Source organism: Amphiura filiformis, chromosome 17 (genome assembly GCF_039555335.1).
Source record: "Amphiura filiformis chromosome 17, Afil_fr2py, whole genome shotgun sequence".
Taxonomy (NCBI): domain Eukaryota; kingdom Metazoa; phylum Echinodermata; class Ophiuroidea; order Amphilepidida; family Amphiuridae; genus Amphiura; species Amphiura filiformis.
This window is the reverse complement of record NC_092644.1, coordinates 38,234,906-38,256,806: the sequence shown is the minus strand read 5'-3', so window position 1 is coordinate 38,256,806 and position 21,901 is coordinate 38,234,906. Positions and strand designations below refer to the sequence as shown.

Below are 21,901 nucleotides of genomic sequence, written 5' to 3'. Positions count from 1 at the left end.
ATCGGCATTGGCTAGTAAGTAGTATTGTGGCCGGGTATTGTGGAAAACATATATACCCGCCTATATATAAAATGAAATTGGGTCTGCCCTTGGCAAGGTCCACATATCGAGTTTACATCATCAAACATTCGTTTGAACTTAAACTTAACTAGAAATATACCTGACGTCAATAATTATTATATTTACATTTTGTGGTGATTATGATATTATTAGCTAGAATATATTTACACGTACTTACTTTTTGGCACTACAGACATAATTACACAGCTCAGTGCAATATCGATGGTCAACAAATCATATCAATGCACCTGGCACCTTTAAACCTAAAGGCCGTATAAAATTAATGTTTTGGTTCTCGTCCAGAGGATTGTAGGAGGGAGGTTTTTTTCAATGTAAAATTAGCATTGTTAGTAGTTTTCGGTCCTTACTAACAGTGCTCGAGGAACATGAGGAAAGGAGGAGGTCATTTTTTTGATGTGAGATTCTGAGGGTTTTAACCCCCTAGAAGACTACAAAAAGTCTTGGAAGTGATCCATGCTAATAAACTTATTTATATGTATAAAGTTTTCCCAAAGTATTCCAAAGCCTAAAAAATCTAAATAAAAAAATGATTGTTGAATAAATAGGCTGCCCCTTGCTTATGAGGTCGTCGGTGAACATCGACTGACGTCAGATGATCATTTGACATTGGTATTTTTGAAAGCGTCAACTTAGTATCAAAACACAAAAAATACAAAACAAATCTTATGTTCCTAGTAACGTTAGACTGCGTTCTTTCAGATGCAAAAGACTAGAAACTCATATCTGGTGTACACCTAAAGTTACTAGGGTCAAAATTTGCCAATTTTAAGCGCCATTTGTGGCTGAACCACTCTAGGGGGCCCTACAATTCTGTAGGGGGTCTAGAAATTTCTCTTTTTTTTTGAATTTCTCATAGACATTCGTATATGGTTAATCCATTCTGAACATAATTAGGACCTATAAGTGCACTGTGACATTATGATGGGTGCTTCAAAATCAAATATCCCAACGAAATTCAAAAATCAATATTTTTTGGCATTAGGCATTTCAGACACAGCCAGTGAGTGACCACATTCAACAAGAGGGTCACAACTGATTCAATTAAGAAGAAAATGCCCATCAAAGAGAGAGCACTTTGTCATTTAGCCCACTTAAATTCCCAATTTTGGTCAAGATCGCCAAACTTTGACGGCCTGCCATTCGCAAACAAAATGGAAATTGAAATTTTTTCTTGTGACCTCAGCTCACCTAGGGATCCATGAAAGGTACCCCTGAGCCAAAGGAGAGCAAAATCCAAGAGGGTGGGTGTACACTCAGTCTGTTTTGGCATGGACTGACCCATTAACGAGTGTCTTCTTCTTCTTTAGGTTCGCTCCGCTTGCGGAGCTGGGTCATTGCGTTTGCTCGACCCCTGGTTTGCTAGTTAATGTATTAGATGCTGGGGTAGCTTGGGTATAACGAGTGGATGCGCGATGAACGTACATATCACTTCATTGCGGACGTGGTATAGAGATTGGTGGCTTAGTGATTGGTTGTTTGAAAATAGAGAGCGCCGCATACGACTGATGTTATTTCTATTGATGGTAGAAGTTTCATTATCTCTAACGCTCCCCAAGTGGGAAACTTGTGCTAGTATGGTGTTTTCATCCCACAAAGGTCCATGGCCTTCTTCATGTTCTTTGCAAGCATGTTCGGCTAATGCCGAGCACTCTTCTTTCTTTTGTTTTGTAGCTCTTTAGTGTTCAGATATTCTGACCTTTAATGGTCGTTTGGTTTGACCTATGTATTGCTCACCACAATACAATACACATATGGTGCACGATCCTTGGGCAGAGAATCTTTCGGGTGCCTTAGGATGTCTCTTAATTTGGCCGACCTAGAGTAGTATGTTTAGAAACCGATACACCTTTGACATGTGGCATAAAGTCAAAAACCTTTGAGTTCGTCGTCCACCACGTGTCTTCTGATTGTTCTCCTGTCTGTTTCTTGACTACCTTCTGTATGAGGTTTGAGGGATAGCCATTCTTGTTTAACGATTTTTTATGTGTTTGAGTTCATCTTTTCGACGTTCATTATCACACAGAGTCAGTACTCTGAACAAGCGTATTGACAACACTGTTCTTTGCAGACATATGGTGACTAGATGTGAAATGAAGGTATTGATCAGTGTGAGTGGGTTTTTGGTATGGAGAAACTCAAGCTAGTGTCAGATATTTGCACTTCAAAGAAAGGCGGCGACCTACCTCCTCAATCTCCATGATGAACTGAATGCACTTGTGTTGATTGTTGAGAGGATTCGCTATGTCGCTCGCCAGACGACGCGTCGACGAAGGTGTCATCAACAAACCTGAACTAAGCAAGGGATTTCAAATCTGTGTCAAATTGTAGTCTTTGTCAAAGACGACTCACTATCCCAGTGGGGACTGCGACAGCGAGTCGCGAAGCGACGAGTGCGAGTCGACACCCGTTGGCCGGCTCCCTGTCGCGGCAGCGCTATTTAAACTACTGGGTATTTTTACTGGTATAATATTTTTGTGGGAAAATAACCAACGGCGCTTTCAGAAAGGCTAGTCAAATTGTAGGATATAAATTTGGGGACGGATCGCTCTTCCGAAGGACCGTTATTCCGAAGGTTCATTAGTTTGAAGGCTCGTTTCTCCGAATTTACAAGGTTCTTTATTCCCAAGAGCTTGTCGCAAGTTCATGAAATTTGATGGAAGCAACCACCGAAATTAGCCCAAAAAAATCAAGGTCAATTTAGGTTCATTCGGGTGTTATCCGGGATCAAATCGGCATAGATTGTCGCAGGTTCATGAAATTTGGTGGGAATGACTAACTAAGTGAGACAAAGAATGCCAAAGTCATGTTGGGGTCATTCATGGTCATCCGAGGTTAAAGTTGTCCAATCGAGCTCAAATTCAAATGAAATGATCCTTACAACATTCAAAACATGTTCAAAACATTTATGACCCCAAAGGTCAAAGTTTAGGGGTCAATATGCGTCAAAAGTGACCTAATAAATCGGATTAACTACCATAGCAATAGGTGAAAACAATTTTGAATATATCGCGCAAGCGGGTTGCACTCATCACCTGAATGATTTGAATACAATACTGGTGTTTTCAAAGATACTAATCTTACAGGTGCGAGTGATCAGCCCGATATGCAGAGGTACCGCGTGAACAGTGCAGCGTGGTATATTCAAAAAATGTTTTCACCTATTGCCATGGTAGTTAATCTGATTATTACGTCACTTCGCCAGCGTATAGCGCTCAAATTTAACAGAAATGATTCTTACAACATTCTTAACATGTTAAAAATATTTTAATATATATTCCAAAGGACAAAGTTTTGGGGTCAAAGGTCAAATTTTAAAATTGGTCCAATCGAGCTCAAATTCAACAGGAATTATCCTTGCTACATTCTAAACATGTTTAAAATATTTATGACCGGCACTCTAAACATATTACAAACATTAATGACCCCAAAGGTCAAAGTTAAGGGGTCAAAGGTCACATTTTAAAATTGGTCTAATCGAGTTCAAATGCAACAGGAATGATCCTTACGGCATTCAAAACATGTTTAAAATATTTATGACCCTAAAGGTCAAAGTTTAAGGATCAAAGGTCAAATTTCAAAATTGGTCCAATCGAGCTCAAATTCAACAGGAATACTCCTTATGACATTCTAAACATGTTACATACATTAATGACCCCAAAGGTTAAAGTTAAGGTTTTAAAGATCAAAGTTCAAAATTGGTCCAATCGACTCAAATTTTCAAGGTCATTTTCGGGTCATTCATGGTCATCAAATCGTGAAATTTGGTAAGAACGACCACCGGAGCAAGGAAAAAATGTCAAGGTCATTTTGGGGTCATTCGTGGTCAAATCACCACAGATTGTTGCCGGTTCATTTACGTCTACCAAAAGTTATCGCGCAATCAGGCGGTCGCGAAAGCAGGTGAGACTCGTGGTTCGAGAACCGTCTTGTTTCAAATTAGCTAACAATAGATTACATGCACAAAGTTACGAACAATATCATAAATTCACTGGAGTTATACTGATGACGCGCATTCTGAAGGCCCGCTAGTCAGAATTTTCTGACTAGCGTGCCTTCTGAATAGCGATTATTCTGGCTCGCGGGCTGTATCCGTTAAAAGACCCGCTACTCAGAATGCCCACTATTCAGACTTCTGACAAGTGGGCTGTTTTAACCTTAACCCCTAATCCTAACTTCTGAGAACTGGTTTTTCTGAGTGGCGGGTTGTCTGAATTGAGGGTGTGCAAAGGGCCCGTAAATCAGAAGGCCCGCTACTCAGAAAAATACCCGCTACTCAGAAAATATTCTAATTAACGGGTTTTCTGATTAGCGGGTTTTCTGGGTAGCGGGTCATTTGAAATGAAAACAAGCCCGCTATACAGAATTTGACGGTTTTTCTGGATAGTGGGCCTTCTCAGTATCGGGTCTTCTGAGTGACGGTTGCCTCCCATCGGACGGGTCGGACCCATCCGCCTTTAAAAAAATACCATGAGGGAGGTAATGTGTATAAAAGGGTGGGTACATGTGTGTCACTAACCGGATTTTCACCTCTTACTATAAGTAGCGTAGCGTCATAGGGGCACGGAGGTGGTGGGGCGTGCCTCAAATCGTTTTGAAAATGTACCCATAGGAAAATTGCCGGAAAATGGCTCCCCCTCCCCATCAGGCCCGGTGCCCCAATCATGATTGTCCCCCCCCCCCCACACACACACACACCCCTAGGATGACTCACACTGCTTGTACTTTTCTGCAAGCGAAGCGGCAGCAGCATTACTATGTTGCCGCTCAGCACCGCCCCAAATCGTTTCCTGTTCTCATAATAGGTCAGAGCGGCGCTGCTCCGTCCAAGCGATCTGCCGCTTTTCATATTCGGTAGAGTGATCGATATATCGGCCTGTCACTGGTAACCGCTAACGTTTCTGGTGCGAATACGAAACAAAATCGTCTTCAAAGCGGCAAGCTGCAGGAAAGTATGAAACCAGCATTACAAATGGGTCGGGTTTTTTATTATGTTCATAGGCTATAATAGCTTAAGGCCAAACAAAAAAGGTTCGTCTCAAAGCTTGCGCGCGCATTTGTAAAATCGCGAAATTTGAAAAAAAAAATGCATAAATTGTTTTTATTTCAAAAAAAATTTTTTTAGTTTTTCATCAGACTTTTTTTTCAAAATACCATAAAAATACCAAGTAGGGAATAAAAAAAAATCGCATTTCGCATTTGTTTTCAAACCACTCGTGAACTTTGAGACGAACCTTTTTTGTTTGGCCTAATCACTGTGACGCGGGGGTGGGGAAATACTTGAATAATGCATAAGTAAGGCATACAGGGCAGTGGCGGCGCCACGGGGAGGGGGTGGCTGTGAGAATCCCCCGTCGGAACTCTCTTTTCCCCAGTAAAATCTCAAAATTACGAATAAATATTTTAATAATAAATATATATTTAACAATCAATATTTACAAAGTAAAAGATTTGTTATAACTTAAGCAAAACGAATTTATCTGTTCAGGTGTTTTTTTTTCCGTTTCAATAAGTGCGAGCTATGCCCAGGAGCTATGTCGATAGTTTCGTTCAAAGTTTGTACTTTTCTGCAAGCGTTACTATAACATTACTATGTTTACTATTTAAATAAAGTCTTATTATATTCTTCAGAGTTCATGCGGTGACACCAGATCAGTGAAGTTCGAATAATATTTTAAATTTCTTCCGAATTGTTACATGGGATTCATGACAGGATTGTTCTTTACTGATGAATTTGGCATTACCGTCAATACCAATCTGGCGTTGCAATGATTTTATCAGTGTAGGAGCCATTCCTGTTCAGTTTTTACTGTCCGATTCAATAAATTACATGAATGAAAGTTATGTTGATACCAATTTGTTTTGTTCAACAGGTTTTCTAGTATTACAAAGTTCATGCAGGTTGACTTGATCATTCAATAATGTTCAAATAGCCCAAATGTATTCAATATCTTCTGAATCATGTCGGGGAATCATGTCCCGTTGCCCATCTTGATAAGCATTTTAGCTGACTCTAGCTCTGTATTCACTGCTTAGATATTATTTTGCTTAGTAACTGGTGAGCCTTCTTTCGTTTTAAAAATGTTCTTAACACCTTCTCGAACCGTTTTGTTGGTGGTAATGTACAGAACGGCGTTCATGCCACAGTGAGAGTGAGCCAACAGCATAGCGACGACCGTTTCTGTGTTACTCGGGGTAGTCGATCCACCAAAGATCCATATCACCATCAAATAGATCCACGTAATACCTATGTATACTGCAATCGTAAGCAGAGAACGCATCAAGCGTACTTCAACGGACTCATTCCTGGCTTGGTCAATTTCGCGAGTTTGGCATTACCGTCAAGACCAGTCTGGCGTTGCCATTTTTTGCGAGATTGTATCACCGTATGAGCGATTCCTGCATAAGCAGCGGTTGTCAGGGATAGTGGCATAATTGTGCCGAATATAACGAGAAATATGGTGTACGGAGCGAAGAATGTGTACTGAAAGACGCAGTACATGAGGAGTGGATCGTACGCATGATGTCCCCAGCCGAAGACTGACGGCAAAAGAAGCAGTCCGCATCCAATCCAGATACATGCCACTGCTGTGGCAATCTTACCGGCTTTAATATGCTTAACGTAGAAGAACCGATGACACACGTGAAGGTACGTATGGGCACTTGCAGCAGCAATGCTCCAGAATGCACAGAAACAAGCTGCAAGGCAAAAGTACGATGTCCAGGTGCAGAGAGAGGGGCGCTCCAAAAAAGTCTCGCCACTTGTCACGATACCCGTCAAAGTAAAACCGTCTGCTAAAACAAGAACACATAGGTCTGCAACTATAAGACTGCAGATAAAGACGCTGCCAAAATTGTGAAGTTTCTCGTTTACTTTCACGGCGCTTAGAATTAAGATATTACCGCAGAAGCCTCCAATTAGAAAAAGTACGTTGTAAGCCAGGTATAATTGCAGATACGTTTGCTCCGGGTGTATTTCTGTATCGTTGAAGTAACTGCCTGTTGCATTAAAACGACTCATGTTGAAACGCGGTAACGCCTTGCTTGCAATCAACGCTTTTCATAATGAGTATCTTAGACGAGTGTAGCATCATATATACCATATGTTACCATGGCAACAACGGAAAGTGGTTTAATCCAAAAGTACGTCAATTAATATGCTGTAGCGCCATTGGCTATGGGGGGTAACTAACTTTCAATTAAGCAATGCGAATGATATTTGTTTGTGTTTTAGAAACAGGATATTCTGAAGCAAAATCAATGTACCGACCTACCTTATAAAAGATATACCATAGACATAATGGGGAATTATTTTTGTGTATATGCAGTGGGTATCCCCGGTATCGGGAAAGGTGAGAAAAATTTCTTTCCTGGTTTGAAGACAATTTTCTATATGGCGAATAAAATTCCTTGAAATTGTTAAAACTACATTATAACTTTTGTGTACTGTCGGTGGCGTTTGTCGGTGATATGGGATTTTTGGGAGGTGGGTGGTTATATGGGTGTATATAATGTACACAATCGGTGTTTACGGTGCGGATTGTTTGCTTGTTTAGATGGGTGGTGGATGGTGCGTAGGTGTTTGCCAGCAAACGAGGACCCACACTCGCCCTTCACATTTAAACCATGGACCACTCTGCAACTGGGGACCGTCCCCGGTTTCTGGAGGTCTGCAAACCGCAAATGCATGTCTAATATCTATCGTTTATGCGAGATATAACGTCCACAGTTGCTAGGTTAAATTCCATACACACAAAAATAATGGCGTTCAATGTCCTCGGTATGTCAATTGAGTTCGGATTCAGACGACCACGGTTGTATAGAGGCGATAGGGGTGGGGTGTGTGTGCGGTGTAGGGGTGTGGGGTGCAATCGCGGATCCAGTGGTCCCGAGGAATGTCCTAAAATTTTGCACTTCCTAAAACAAGGTCTAACAAATTATGGGTCCATCGATTGTGGCAAGCGAGGCGAACCAGAAATATTTCCCCCTTCAAAACCGTGGACCTGCGCCTGCGTGTTGCATGTAATTGTGTACGTGGGTGTTTGACGTCTGTTTATTATGTGCTGTTGTCTGATTTTCTACCTTGCTCCGTTCATATATCGTTTATGTAATACCTTTATCAAGAATTTGATATTGACAATAAACTTGTCAAACTGTGATCATGTGATTTTCTAAATCTAGACTTTGACTCCTTTATCAAAAATTGCTTTATCAATACATCGCAAAATAACACTGTGTTCCTCTGGTGCTGTCACGGGTCAACATACATGACAATACTAATTGTCGAAAATCCTGTTGTTTTGCCTTGCTATTTGATCTTTGGCACAGCTCATCATACTGTTCTTGATTGAAGAAATGTTGTACAAGTTTATTGAAGTGCAGACCACGACGGGCAGATTTCCACCTCCTGCGATATAAATCTCAGGGATTCCTCAAATGCAGTAAGATACGGATCTAAATATTGTTTTATCGATAAAACAGTTTTATGCCGTGCTTTGTCGAAAAACGCGACCGTTTAACCGTTGTCAAAGTGGCGTTTATATTGTTTGGGTTTAGGTTTTATTAACAAATACATCGCAGCCAAAGGCTGAATTGGGTACCTCGGGAAATCTATACACTCAGCTACACTCCTCTAGTTAAAGCGATGTTATGATCAAAATAGCCGATATCATGTCGGCTTTAATTCCAATGGAATGCTAACATCTCATTTATATAATACCACTGCCCTTGCGCGCGAAAATACGATTATCTTGTTTCCCCCTTTTAGCTTTGCACAGGGAGAGGGTCTAATTTCGGAAAACCAATTTTCATATTCAAAGGTGTTCATAAACTACTTTATCTACATCAAAGGAATTGTGCCAAAAATCCCCATCGATCTACTAACACATTTGAGTGAAAAGAGCGCTAATGCATGCGTTTATTGCATTAACGAGTTTTTGGCATTTCCATGCTATATTGCTATATTTTCAGATTAGTGTAACTTTCAAAGAAGCCGTCCAGCATCTTGGGTGGTATCGTCTAGCCATTATGTGAAACCATACAGTCTTGCAAAATACGACAATAAGTTGATTTGATAGATCACGAAGCACTAAGTAAAGATCAACCTCAATCATGTAATTTTACATTTCAGATACTGGACACATCTATCATGTCCGTAAACAACAAATTGGAAGACGGAGAAACACGACCCTTCGATGAAGCCGAGAACGAACAACCGTTATTTCCTAACAACAACTCTGTGAATTCCTCCTTTAACAAAGCTAAATCCAGATGGATCACGGTGGAACCTGTTATCTTCCTGGCTTTCATCGGAAATGGTACCTTTTCCACAATAAGATCTGAATACCTTCAAAGTCGCATTGCAAAGGATGTGTATAATTATACATATCCAACCAATTCATCATGTGTGATTGCCAATACAAGTGATCCCGATTACATCACGGAGCAAGACATCCAAGCAGATGCGGCAAATTGGTCTCTGTACTTAAGCATCTGTGGTTTTCTACCTCTGATATTCACTGCTATTCTTATCGGCAAATGGAGCGACTACGCAGGAAGAAAGAAGGCCCTGGTGTTACCTCTCATCGGTATGCTAATACAAAGTACGGTATATTTAATTGTTATAGCTGTTCATCTACCAATGCCAGTTCTGTTTGCGGGAGAATTTGCGTATGGACTCACTGGTGGATCTCCACTGCTGGTATCCATATCCCTCGCATACATTGCGGATATTACCACCATGGTACAACGGACTTTTCGTGTGGTTGTCGTTGAAACGTCTATCGTAATACCAATTGGATTCGCGCAACTTGCCATTGGCTACCTAATCCAAGCAAGCGGATTCGTACCCCCTTTTTATCTGTTACTAGCTTCTCAACTCACGGCAATAGCTTATATGGGTATTCCAGGATTACTTTATGAAAGCATCCAGTCTAAACACGAAGGTGGAAGATTAAGTTCTCGGATGGTAAAACTTTTCCACGGCATTACTGACTTATTCGCGTATAATGTGGACAACCGCCGGTGGCGATTGTTACTTATAAATGCCATCTTTTTCCCAATCATATTCGTTATTTATGGCTATACTTCTATAATAACTTTATACGCTATAGGACAGCCATTCTGTTGGTCGTCAGTCCTAGTTGGGATCTATATGGCAATCTCGCTTGTGTTGTTTTCCTTTAGTAAGTATACACTTAGATTACTATGTTGAGGGTGACATCCCGCTATCTCTAAGGTCCGCTATCTCTAAGGTTCGCTATCTCTAAGGTTCGCTATCTCTAAGGTTCGCTATCACTAACGTGTAAAGTCTATGGAGATCAGAATCCCGCTATCTCTAATAGAGAAAAAGGTTCGCTATACCTAAAAAAGGGTCCGCTACTTCTAAGGTTCGATATCACTAATTTAGAATAAGGTTCGCTAGTTCTAAGGTTCGATATCACTAATTTTAAATAAGGTTCGCTATCACTAATTTAAAATAAGGTTCGCTATCACTAATTTTGAATAAGGTCCGCTATCACTAATTTATTGAAGGTTCACTATCTCTGAGGTTCGTTATCACTAATTCCAATAAAGGTCCGCTATACCTAAGGTTCGCTATCACTAATTTTGTTTAAGGTTCGCTATCCCTAATTAATTAAGGTTCGCTATCTCTAAGGTTCGTTATCACTAATTTCGATTAAGGTTCGTTATACCTAAGGTTCGTTATCACTAATCTTAAATAAGGTCCACTATCTCTAATTTTAAATAAGGTCCGCTATCTCTAATTTCAAATAAGGTCCGCTATCTCTAATTTTAAATAAGGACCGCTATAGCGAACCTTATTTGAAATTAGAGATAGCGAACCTTATTTAAAATTAAAGATAGCGAACCTTATTTAAAATTAGAGATAGCGAACCTTATTTAAAATTAGTGATATCGAACCTTAGAAATACCGAACCTTTTACAAAATTAGTGATATCGAACCTTAGGTATAGCGGACCTTTTTCGTAATTAGTGATAACGAACCTTAGAGATAGCGAACCGTAACCATGTTGAGACCACCCCCACCTCCAAGTCACCAGATTATGTGCTATCTAAACATCTCAAAAACAAAAGTAACTAACCCCCCTTAAATAATGGCCATTATTCAAAAACGGGCTATTGTTTTGCAAATCTGTAAAATTCGTTGGAAGCAGAATTTATTTCTGCGCATTTTGACACGATAGCCCAGAAAACAATAAAACACCGGTCAATTTAATGTAGTGGGGTCCACGTTTGAAAGTTGCACTTACAACAATACAAAACGCTCAGAAAACATTACACAGATTTTCTTCCATTATTCGCTGTCGTAGTGCACGTTAGTAACCATTGGTTACTGCTCCAAACCTGGGCTCGTACACCTGTTCCAAATTTTGATATGCCATAGGCTTTGTGTTGTGATCATTTCGATCAGTGGTTCGTAAGAAAGAAAGCGTGATCCAGTTGGCCTAGCAACGGTCATATTGTAACGTGCACTACGACAGCGAATACTGAATACACATCAATAGAATCACAGATATTGTGTTCCAATATCTGTGATAGAATTTACTGCAACTTTCAAATCTTGGGTTACATTGATTTAAGGGGGTACTACACCCCTGCCCAATTTTGTGCCCATTTTTGCATTTTTCTCAAATATTATAGCACATTGGGGACAAGTAAGATATGTATATTATAGGGGCAAGGACTACAACTACTGCATTGGAAATTTTATTTCAGCACAGACAACAGTTGTGGAGTTACAGTCAAAAATGAGGGAAAACCAATATTTGATCAATAAATCAATAACTACTTACTTTGAGTTGCTGAATTTTCAGTACAGTAGTTGTAGCCCTTGCCCTATAATATACATATCTTACTTGTCACCAATGTGCTATAATTTTTGAGAAAAATGCAAAATAGGTACAAAATTGGACAGGGGTGTAGTACCCCTTAAATGTACGCTGCGGCGTCAATATTTCCAACGCATTTTACAGATTTGTAATACAATCTCCCGTTTTTTAATAATGGCCATTATTTATGGGGATTTATTTTAATATCATAAGAAATATCAGGTTTATTGTTATGTTTATTTTTAAATATAATATAGTTCATTTTCTTTATATTTAGTGACAATTTATTTAATATCACACAAATATCGCACTCAGGGAATGTAATGCTGAAAACTGATGGATCTGGAATGGTTAGAAATTTTTAATTTGGTTGAAATTCCAAAATCTTACAAATGGAATAGCTTATTGTTCCCAGAATTGTTTTTCTGATTGTCATCTTCAATTGTTCTCCTCTGACGTAGTTTAAGCTGTATTGTAGATTTTTGTTTCTTTTTAGGTAACGTTGTCGGCTCCAAGTTGTTAGGCATATGTCTTGCAGACATTTGGATACTTCATATTTCATTATTTAGTTCTATAGCATCTATGATCGTTCTTGCACTCGCACAGGAAACCATCTTCATATTTTTATGTAAGTAGTAATTTGTACTATTGTACTATCCATCAAACAATGCGTATTTAGCAAACATACTATGGAGGGATCAATACCAGTTAATTGTTATTCATCAAGCAATGTAACCTGCAATCCAAAACATGATGATCTACAATGCATTATTATTGTGAAGGACGAATTGTTTTGATCAAAGCATGAAAATTAATGAACAAGGACTAATTATATTTATGCACGTACTGGCAATGCAACAGGTGAGACGATTTCGATGCGCTCTAGGACGAACATATATGCGCTCTATATGAACATTATGAATCTGTTTGATCAAAATATAAATTTATTTGACCAAAGACGAAATTTAAGTTTACAAATAGACACTTCCAAATTTTATGGACGAATTCAAACTTAAGGGATGGGGTATGAACGTTTGGACAGTATTTATTGTGGGACATAAGAGCACATCAGACATATCGAATTGCATTCTGAATACGAAGAATGTCCTTCTGATATCAAATAACTTTGATTTTTTGAAATTCGCAATGTAATACATATTTTATACATAGCAAATGATTAAAAATTGATATTTTTAATATTTAACAATACTCGAAGTAAACTTTATAAATCTGATTATTGATACTTAAAGTGTATGTAGGTGGGATGAAAAGCCGATAATCAATTGAAAATTTTGACCTTTCGTATTGAAGATATGGATTTTTTTCCCAAAACACACACAAAAATAGGTCTTTTTGGGGAAAAATCCATATCTTCAATATAAAAGGTCACAATTTTCAATTGATCGTCGGCTTTCCTCTCAGCTACATACACTTTAAAAATATATCATTAGATTTATAAAATTTACTTCGAGGATTGTTATATATCAAAAATATCAAATTTTAATAATTTGTCATAAAATTTGTATCAGGCCTATATTGTGAATTTCAAAAAATTAAAATTATTTGATATCAGAAAGACATTCTTCGCATTCAGAATGCAATTCGATATGTCTGATGTGCTCTCATGTCCCACAAAAAATACTGTCGAAACGCTCAAAACGCTCATTCCAGATCCCTTAACATTGATATAACGAAAAATGTGTTAAATTAACTGAAAAACACCTATATATAGAATCCCTGCTCATTTATTTTTACTCGTAATTAATCGTTTGGGTGAGGTTCATTGTAATTAGGTTTATCACTTTGGCTATGACAATCCTATCAAAATAGGTTAGTTTCCTGTTTAGTTGAACAAATAACTACTAATTGACCCGATCTCCAAATCGTCGTGTTTGACCAAGATTGTTCATATCATTTTGGCCAGATTCTGTTATGTCCCCCCTCGGATATAACATCCTAGCCAATTTAATAAGTTGAGTATTTTTGACAAGAATCTATTCATTAATATAATGATAAAAAGTAACATCGGGATAATCAATGAGATGGAAGGTGCCAGGGGGGGCATATCAAAAAAATTTGGTGGGTATGTTCCCCCGGAATTTTGAGGTGGTGGGTCTTTGGGAGCTGACGGCTTACCGGTAAAAGGGGGTCGCTTGGAGCTGCGAACCGGGCTGCGAACAAGAAAAATGGGGGCTTTTGGCAGCGAACAGTCAAAATTTGGTTGCAAATCGCCTTGAAACCCAGAAATATAAGCCTTCGGAACTCTATTTTGGTCAAATATATAGGGGTCTTTAAAAGGAGCTGCGAAATCCAAAAAGGGGGGTCTTTCTGGGGGAACATACCCGTATGGTCATTTGTGTTTAGTGCCCCCCCCCGGGTAAGGTGTCACCTGTGGTGACATCATGCACGTATTTCAGTACTTACAATAGGCCATACAACTGATACAACGGCGCAATAATGGAAATCCGTTTGAAAACAGACGAAGAAACATTCGTCCACACAATGCCCAGGTATCTTTAAGTCGCCAAATGTTTTTATTAGTTTCTGCAAGGTATCAGCAAAGTGGTTATATACGGGATCGGTGCACGGAATTAAGTGGCGCTTGGAAGAAAATAATAGATTACCGACGTCTTGGGTTGTATGGACGTTGGTGGCGCTCGGCAATTTCACTCATTATTGCAGGACCCTGAATTATTGCAATAATAAAGTCACGTGGTTATTCCATAAAGGAAATAATGCAATGATATTTCAACACGTAATGCGCACACAAAACAATTGGTGTGATTGAAGGTCAACAAATAACTTATGGGGTAGTCACGTGACATTTCTGCCTTCTGAGCCCCACCCGCCCCTACATTAGAAGACAAAGAAGACCTTCGTCAGTCTTCTAATGCTGGTAATTTCTTCCACCCGACACATCCATGAATCATTCTTCCACCACCATACATGGCAGTGGTAAGACTCTGGACCGGTAATCCAGCGACCGGGGTTCAATCGCCGCTGAGTCCTGATTTTTTTTCTCTCTCAATATAATATTTTCATATGTCAGTTTGCTTGAGCCCCAAACACGTCATCTAAATAAATTTCTTGGGCTTTCATTCTCTTACGCCCTGCTAGAGTGAAGCATATAGGCCGCCTCCTTCTTCATTGTTTTATTTTTTTAGGCCAGTAAAACTAAGTACTGAAGTGCTATATATTTCACGCAACGCAACCTCAAAAGGGTGCTCACAAAGTGCGTGATCCTGGCTGGCTTATTGCAAAGTTTAGGTTCAGATGTCGGATTAGGGTTAAGATTCCAGATTAGGGTTAGAATTAGGGTTATTATAAGCTTATTATGAATCTCATATGTGGAAAAACCTATTTATTTTGTCATGTTTCAGCCTCTGCTGTAGGATGTATTCGTGTACTTTCAGTAGCAATGGCAAGATCAATGGCTTCCAAGTGTGTATCAGATAAAGAACAAGGTAAAAAGAAAAGGCAAAAATCAAGCTACAAGTCAATATTTTGGGGGTCTCCCCGTCAGTCCGAAACACCATCAGTCCGAACCACCGTCAGTCCGAATTTGTTAGGTTTAAGGTTAGCGTTAGAGGTAGGGTTAGGAAGCCTAACCCCAATCCTAAAACTTCTTACTGACGGTGGTTCGGACTGACGGTGTTTCGGACTGACGCGGTGTACCCAATATGTTGTAGCCTATATTGTCAATGGGAATTATTATAGTTCATTTGGCTTCATCGAGAGAGTGACGTCAGTGCGTGTTCCAGTACGATAAATCGCACGCGTTGACTCAAAAACTCGCGATCAAGAGCGGTACATCGATACACTCGCACAATAAACTCCGACAAGTACAGTTACAATGTAATTATTATTTGAATGTAATGTACAAGTACAATTACAATGTAATTATTATTTGAATGTAATGTTAAAGATGGAATTACATGAGAAGTTTTGCACTACAGCACTGACAGAAACATTTAGTGGTAGTTCATTTATCGTCAGCCTTCTATTCCAGCTAAAAACGTTTTTAAAAATTAAAAATATGCAAATGAGGTAGCCAATTTGCATATTTTGCGACAGATTTATCGTCTGAATATCAAATCGTGCATAGCATATTCACGTGTATCGATCCCGGGTCATAGTGTATTTGCTGTACAAAGTAATTATTAACCAGGCGATGTCGGTGTGCGCGGGTAGGCAAGCGTTATTTTGAGTCTATGAACCTCAAAATGACCTCGGAAATGATTTAGGGTTATACAGGGTCATAAATTAAACATGCTCCAATTTCACTTATTGGTATATCAAATTATCCATCTGGTTGTAAGAATCACAAAAAATTAATATAATTTTTGTGCGTGTTTTTTGATAATGCTAATGAGTGAAATCGGAGCATGTTGAATTTTTGACCCTGTATAACCCTAATGGGGTCATTTCTGGGGTCATACACTCAAAATACCGCTTGCTCGCCGCCTTCTTTGGATTCAGCAGGTCCAAATTAGTAAAGATACCTTGGTGATCAACTTTTACTCACAAATGCTTCAACAAGTTTATACAAGCACTATTATTTGAGATTTTCCTCTATACTATAATTTGCTATTAAGGGGGTACTACACCCCTCGATAAATCTGTGTCTATTTTTGCATTTTTCTCAAAAACTAATAACACAGTGGTAACAAAAGTTCTGTATATTATAGGGGCAAGGAATCCAATTACTATACTGGAATTTCAGTGACCCAAGACAAGCGGTTTGTAATTTCTGATAAGAAATAAGGTACCGCTAGGATGTACCTCGTTTCCTATCATATATACTGAACCGCTTGTCTTGAGTCACTGAAATTTCAGTAACATAGTAATTGGATTCCTTGCCACAATAATATACATAACTTTTGTTACCAGTGTGTTATTATTTTTTGAAAAAAATGCAAAAATAGTCACAAATTTACCACATGGGTGTAGTACCCCCTTGATCTAAATATAATAGCATGGGCTGACTCTTTCTCTATGCACAAATAGAAGCGGTAGCCTATAATATGTTATTTAATTTTTGTTCTCTGATAATAGGTGTAACATTTTCAATCCTGGCTTCGCTTGATAGTATAGCATTATTTTTGGCTCCTCTTCTATTTCAACTCCTATATTCAATAAATGTCGTACACGGGAATCCTGGCATCCCTTTCTTTGTGGCAGCTGGGTGTAGCGGTATAGCAGAAATATTAGCATTGTAAGTAGTTTATTCAAACGTGTAAGTTGATGCGATTTGTAAGAGTAGTAAGTGTATTCAAATAAACTTCCAAATTGCATCAATACGCTGGTTAAGTTTTGTAATAATCGGATTAACTACCATAGCAATAGGTTCATACAATTTTTGAATATACCACGCTGCACTGGTACGTTCTCGCGGTACCTTTGCATTGAACTTTATCCAGAGTGAACCATATCATGCTGATCACTCGCACCTGTAAGATCAGTATCTTTGAAAAGACCGGTATTGTATTCAATCTATGATTGCAGACATACACAGGTGATGATTGCAATCCAACGAGCCAAGTCATGGTCAGGATTTGGTCGGCCATGATTGGGTCCCCGCAGCACCAAACTGGTGTTGTGACTGCCCAATTGGGTGGATTCAGTAAAGCCGCTGAAAATTCGAAGTTAGGTTCTTTTGTATTGTAAACTGTCATCATTCTTTTGTCTACGTGTAACACGGGTGATAGAATGCAGTTTATAACCCCCTCCAAGGCCGCATCATTTTACATTTTAGGTGAGATGGAGCCGACGGGGACCCAAATATTGCTGCCATTGAGGTGTAGGAATGCGTGAAAAAGTTGTTGTAAAATATGTTGTTGTGATAATATTTTGTATTCATTTATATATTGTGCAATTATGGTTTTTTATTTTTATCTGTATAAATTTTAACATTAACAATGGACGTGCATTAAATTCATGTTGTCTTGTTCTTTTACTAATATTTTTCCAGAATTCTACACTGCGGATTTTTAACAAGGAGATCTTCTTACAACAAACTCAATTGAGAGTCTATTGAGCATGACAAATATGGGTTCACCGCTCAGTCCAACACGCTGCTAGTCCGACACGTCTCTAGTCCGAATCTGAAAATACTTTTTCAGTCCGACACGCCGCTAGTCCGACACGTCTCTAGTCCGAATCTGAAAATACTTTTTCAGTCCGACACGCCGCTAGTCCGAATCCGAAATACACCGCGCTAGTCCGAATCTGGAAAACACTTCTTCAGTCCGACACTGCGCTAGTCCGAAACTGAAAACCATAGCGCTAGTCCGAAAGTGAAAAACACTGCGCGAATCTGAAAATACTTTTTCAGTCCGACACGCCGCTAGTCCGAATCCGAAATACACTGCGCTAGTCCGAATCTGGAAAACACTTCTTCAGTCCGACACTGCGCTAGTCCGAAACTGAAAACCATAGCGCTAGTCCGAAACTGAAAACCATACAGCGCTAGTCCGAATCTGAAAAACACTGCGCGAATCTGAAAATACTTTTTCAGTCCGACACGCCGCTAGTCCGAATCCGAAATACACTGCGCTTGTCCGAATCTGAAAACACTGCGCTAGTCCGAATATCGGACTAGCGCAGTGTTTCCCAAATTCAGATTTGGATTAGCGCAGTGTTCTTCAAATTCGGACTAGTGCAATCGTTTTCAGTTTCGTTGACTAGCGCAGTGTTTTTTAGATTCGGACTAGCGCAGTGTTGGACTGAAGGAGTGGTTAGCGCAGTGGGTTTCGGACTAGCGCAGTGGTTTTCATTTTCGGACTAGCCGCGTGTCGGACTGGCTGAGTGTATTTTAGATTCAGAGTAGCGGCGTGTCGGACTGGTGCAGTGCATTTCAGATTCGGACTAGCGGCGTGTCGGACTAACGCCCTGTACCCGTTTTGCGAATCGCGTTTTTCATTTGAAAATTATTTCGCGACATTTCCGACGAGCATGAGTTTCCGCGGATACACGGAGTGGCGGGACCGGGGTCGGGTTTCAGTACTATATAACTTAGCCAGTCCGCAACATCCCTCTATCTCTAAGGATCGCTATCTCTAAGGCCCACTATCTCTAATTTTAAATAAGGTTCGCTATCTCAAATCTAAAGTAAGGCCTGCTATCTCTAATTTTTAATAAGGTTCGCTATCTCTAATTTAGATTATATAGGCATATAGCGGGCCTTAAATTAGAGATAGCGGGCTTTATTTTAAATTAGAGATAGCGAACCTTATTTTAAGTTAGAGTTAGTGGACCTTATTTAAAATTAGAGATAGCGAACCTTATCGAACCTTATTTCAAATTAGTGATATCGAACCTTAAGTATAGTGGGCCTTTTTTGTAATTAGAGATAGCGAACCTTATAGATAGCGAACCTTAGATATAGCGGTCCATAGAGATAGCGAACCGGGCCAGCCAGTCGCATGCTTAATTAGATGGCATATTTATAATCCCTTAAGGGCGTACTACACCATATTGGTTTGATTGGTCTAAAGAAATATTTTTTCATTTATAGCTAGGCGATATATGCACGGATCATGTGAAATAAAAAATAAAATAAAAAAAAGGGTGCTTTTAAACCATTGTATAGTAAGTCATTTTAGCTCTATATATTTTTTGTTTACATGTATCCTAGTAACTCAGATGCGTGTTTCATAACAAACCATAATTTATTCAACATGTTCAAGTAGGGTACATGAATAGAATACATTAAATCCTTTGTTATACCATCTATAGAAATGTACTCACTGATTATAACACTGAATAAATTAAATAGGCGTAATCTCTTCCACATAGACAATTTAATACTACACCATGTATTTATCTTCTTTAATGTGTTGTTAGGAAAAGAGATTTAAAAAGGCTATAAGGTCATCAAAGGTCAGGTTATAGGTCAATTGCTTCAGGTCAAATTCAGGCATCAATTTTGAATACATGTGATAGTCTGTGATATCATACATGTCATAATGAGGCATCAATTTTGATATTTTGTCTGTTACTGGATATATAATGGAAATGTGTGAGGTGGATATACTAAAATACCTTGGGATGTAAATGGTGAGTACAATTTAGATTGCCTAGTTGAGATGGATTGGGCAAATAAATATAAAATAGTTACCAAAATCACAAAAATGAAGCTTACGGAAAACTACCTAATATGGTGGTATAGGTGACAAAAATACAATCTTTTTCAACATTGCTGTAGTGTGGTTGTGGTAACCTGTTACCTATGGCTTAATTAAGTTTCAGTGAAATAGTGCCGCAAGTTCCAAATACAAAATATAGCTCAACATTGAAAATAGAAGCATTTTAACCGGTTCGTTTTTTGATAGTTGTGGAGCACCAAGTTCATGAAGTCATAAAAGAAATCAGGGACCACTTATTCCCATTTTACACATTATTTCCCTAATGTGTTAGCAACACATATCCAAAATTTTAACGAAATCCGTTGATAGTAAGCTTTCCAAAATGAAGTGAATTTAAAACACCAGTGATGTACCACCTTTTGGCTTATATCATTAGAAGCATGTACGCTTCATTGATACTGATGCCACCAATTGAACGAGAAGATTTGCCCCTTCATTTTGCATACCACTTTGTCCAATTTCTTTTTCTCATTTCTTCACAAAATGCAAAAAAATGCAAAAAAAAATGCAATGGGTGTAGTACCCCCTTAAAGCTTTTGTGGGGAGTGAAAATGTTTATCATTTTCTTTTTTGGAATGAGCTCACAAAAATATAGACCAATTTTGTCATTTTTTTGGCGTTTTTAAGTCACATATGGAAAGGTTTGACTACAAAACGATACTCTTATAAACCACTTCGATACACCTGAGCACACAATTTCGTCCAAGCAAGCAGTCTCTACACAGTCTGTGTTTACACTACACGGTTGAGTGCATAGCATTATAAGAGCTGTATGAGCTTCTAGCTGGTGACTAGTGGAAAATACGACATCTGTGATTGGTTTTTGTCAAAACCCCGAACGTTCCCTTCATCCAATCAAAAGCTTTTTTTAAATATCGAACGCTAACGCCTCCCGCTAAAAACACTTTTTTTTATTACGTCAACAGATGACACAATTCAATGTTTATAGCAAGGCGAATGTGGTAAATCTGTTTGAAACGAACCCACATGCCTCCATCATTGTTTTAGTGCCCCTTACTCAGGTTTTTCCAATTCCAACTTTGTTCCATTTTTTCCTCACCCGGAAAAAACATGATACTTTTTCCTTTCCAAGACGTAAATAACTTTGAGAATGACTTATGTTCAAGGATATCCATGTGTCCAGGCCCGTAGTCAGAGGGGCTGTCCCGCCCTTTGGGCAACCCCTATCCATATCCGATGATAGGCCTATCCTGTTTTATTGTTTTAAGGGGTTGCCTGGAATGGCAGGTGAGTCAAGGAAATCATTTACGGGAGATATTCTTCATTGTGTACCCCGGTATCGAAAGATTTATCGTCTGAATATCAATCGTGCATAGCACATTACGTGTATCGATCCCGGGTATTCATTTCAGTGTCTCTGGCTGTATAGGCCTAATGTAATTATTAACCGGGCGATGTCGGTGTGTGGCAGCGCCTTTTTTTACCCACAATCCTTCACGTTGCCTTATTCGAATTCAGTATCGAAGTTACGTAGGCCTAATGTTACTATGTCAACGGGATCACGCGCTAGAGTAATGAACCACGATCGAAATGATCACCACATAAAGTATATGGCACTCGAAGGCATACCAAAGTAGCGTGATCCGGTAACCAAGAGAATTACGTAACCACTTCGATGCTGAATAGAGCTAGTGGAGCGGCTGTGCGTGAGTATTCGAGGACTGGAGGATCGAGTCTAAATGATAGGCTACCCACCGGGATTTTTTGCCCCCCCCACCAAGGCTGACCAGACACGCGATTGAAGTACATATTAGATCGATGATACCCTTCTAAGCCCACGTGGTTAAAAACGTGATATTAATG

The 21,901-nt window shown here is 39.1% G+C and overlaps 3 protein-coding genes across 3 annotated transcripts; 2 read left to right on the top strand and 1 right to left on the bottom strand.

Moving 5' to 3' along the window:
- Positions 1-6,358: 6,358 nt before the first annotated feature.
- Positions 6,359-7,099, bottom strand: LOC140137198 (melatonin receptor type 1A-A-like). Its single transcript, XM_072158849.1, has one exon. The coding sequence runs from the start codon at positions 7,097-7,099 to the stop codon at positions 6,359-6,361; it is 741 nt and encodes a 246-aa protein (XP_072014950.1).
- Positions 7,100-9,226: 2,127 nt separating this feature from the next.
- LOC140137197 (proton-coupled folate transporter-like) lies at positions 9,227-10,291 on the top strand. Its single transcript, XM_072158848.1, has one exon. It carries the CDS (start codon positions 9,227-9,229, stop codon positions 10,289-10,291), a length of 1,065 nt encoding a protein of 354 aa, XP_072014949.1.
- A 2,181-nt stretch (positions 10,292-12,472) lies between these two features.
- Positions 12,473-18,862, top strand: LOC140138427 (proton-coupled folate transporter-like). The gene is made up of 4 exons (XM_072160320.1): positions 12,473-12,558; positions 15,311-15,394; positions 16,986-17,145; positions 17,902-18,862. Exons 1-4 carry the CDS (start codon positions 12,513-12,515, stop codon positions 17,954-17,956), a joined length of 345 nt encoding a protein of 114 aa, XP_072016421.1. The 5' UTR covers positions 12,473-12,512; the 3' UTR covers positions 17,957-18,862.
- The last annotated feature ends 3,039 nt before the right edge of the window (positions 18,863-21,901 follow it).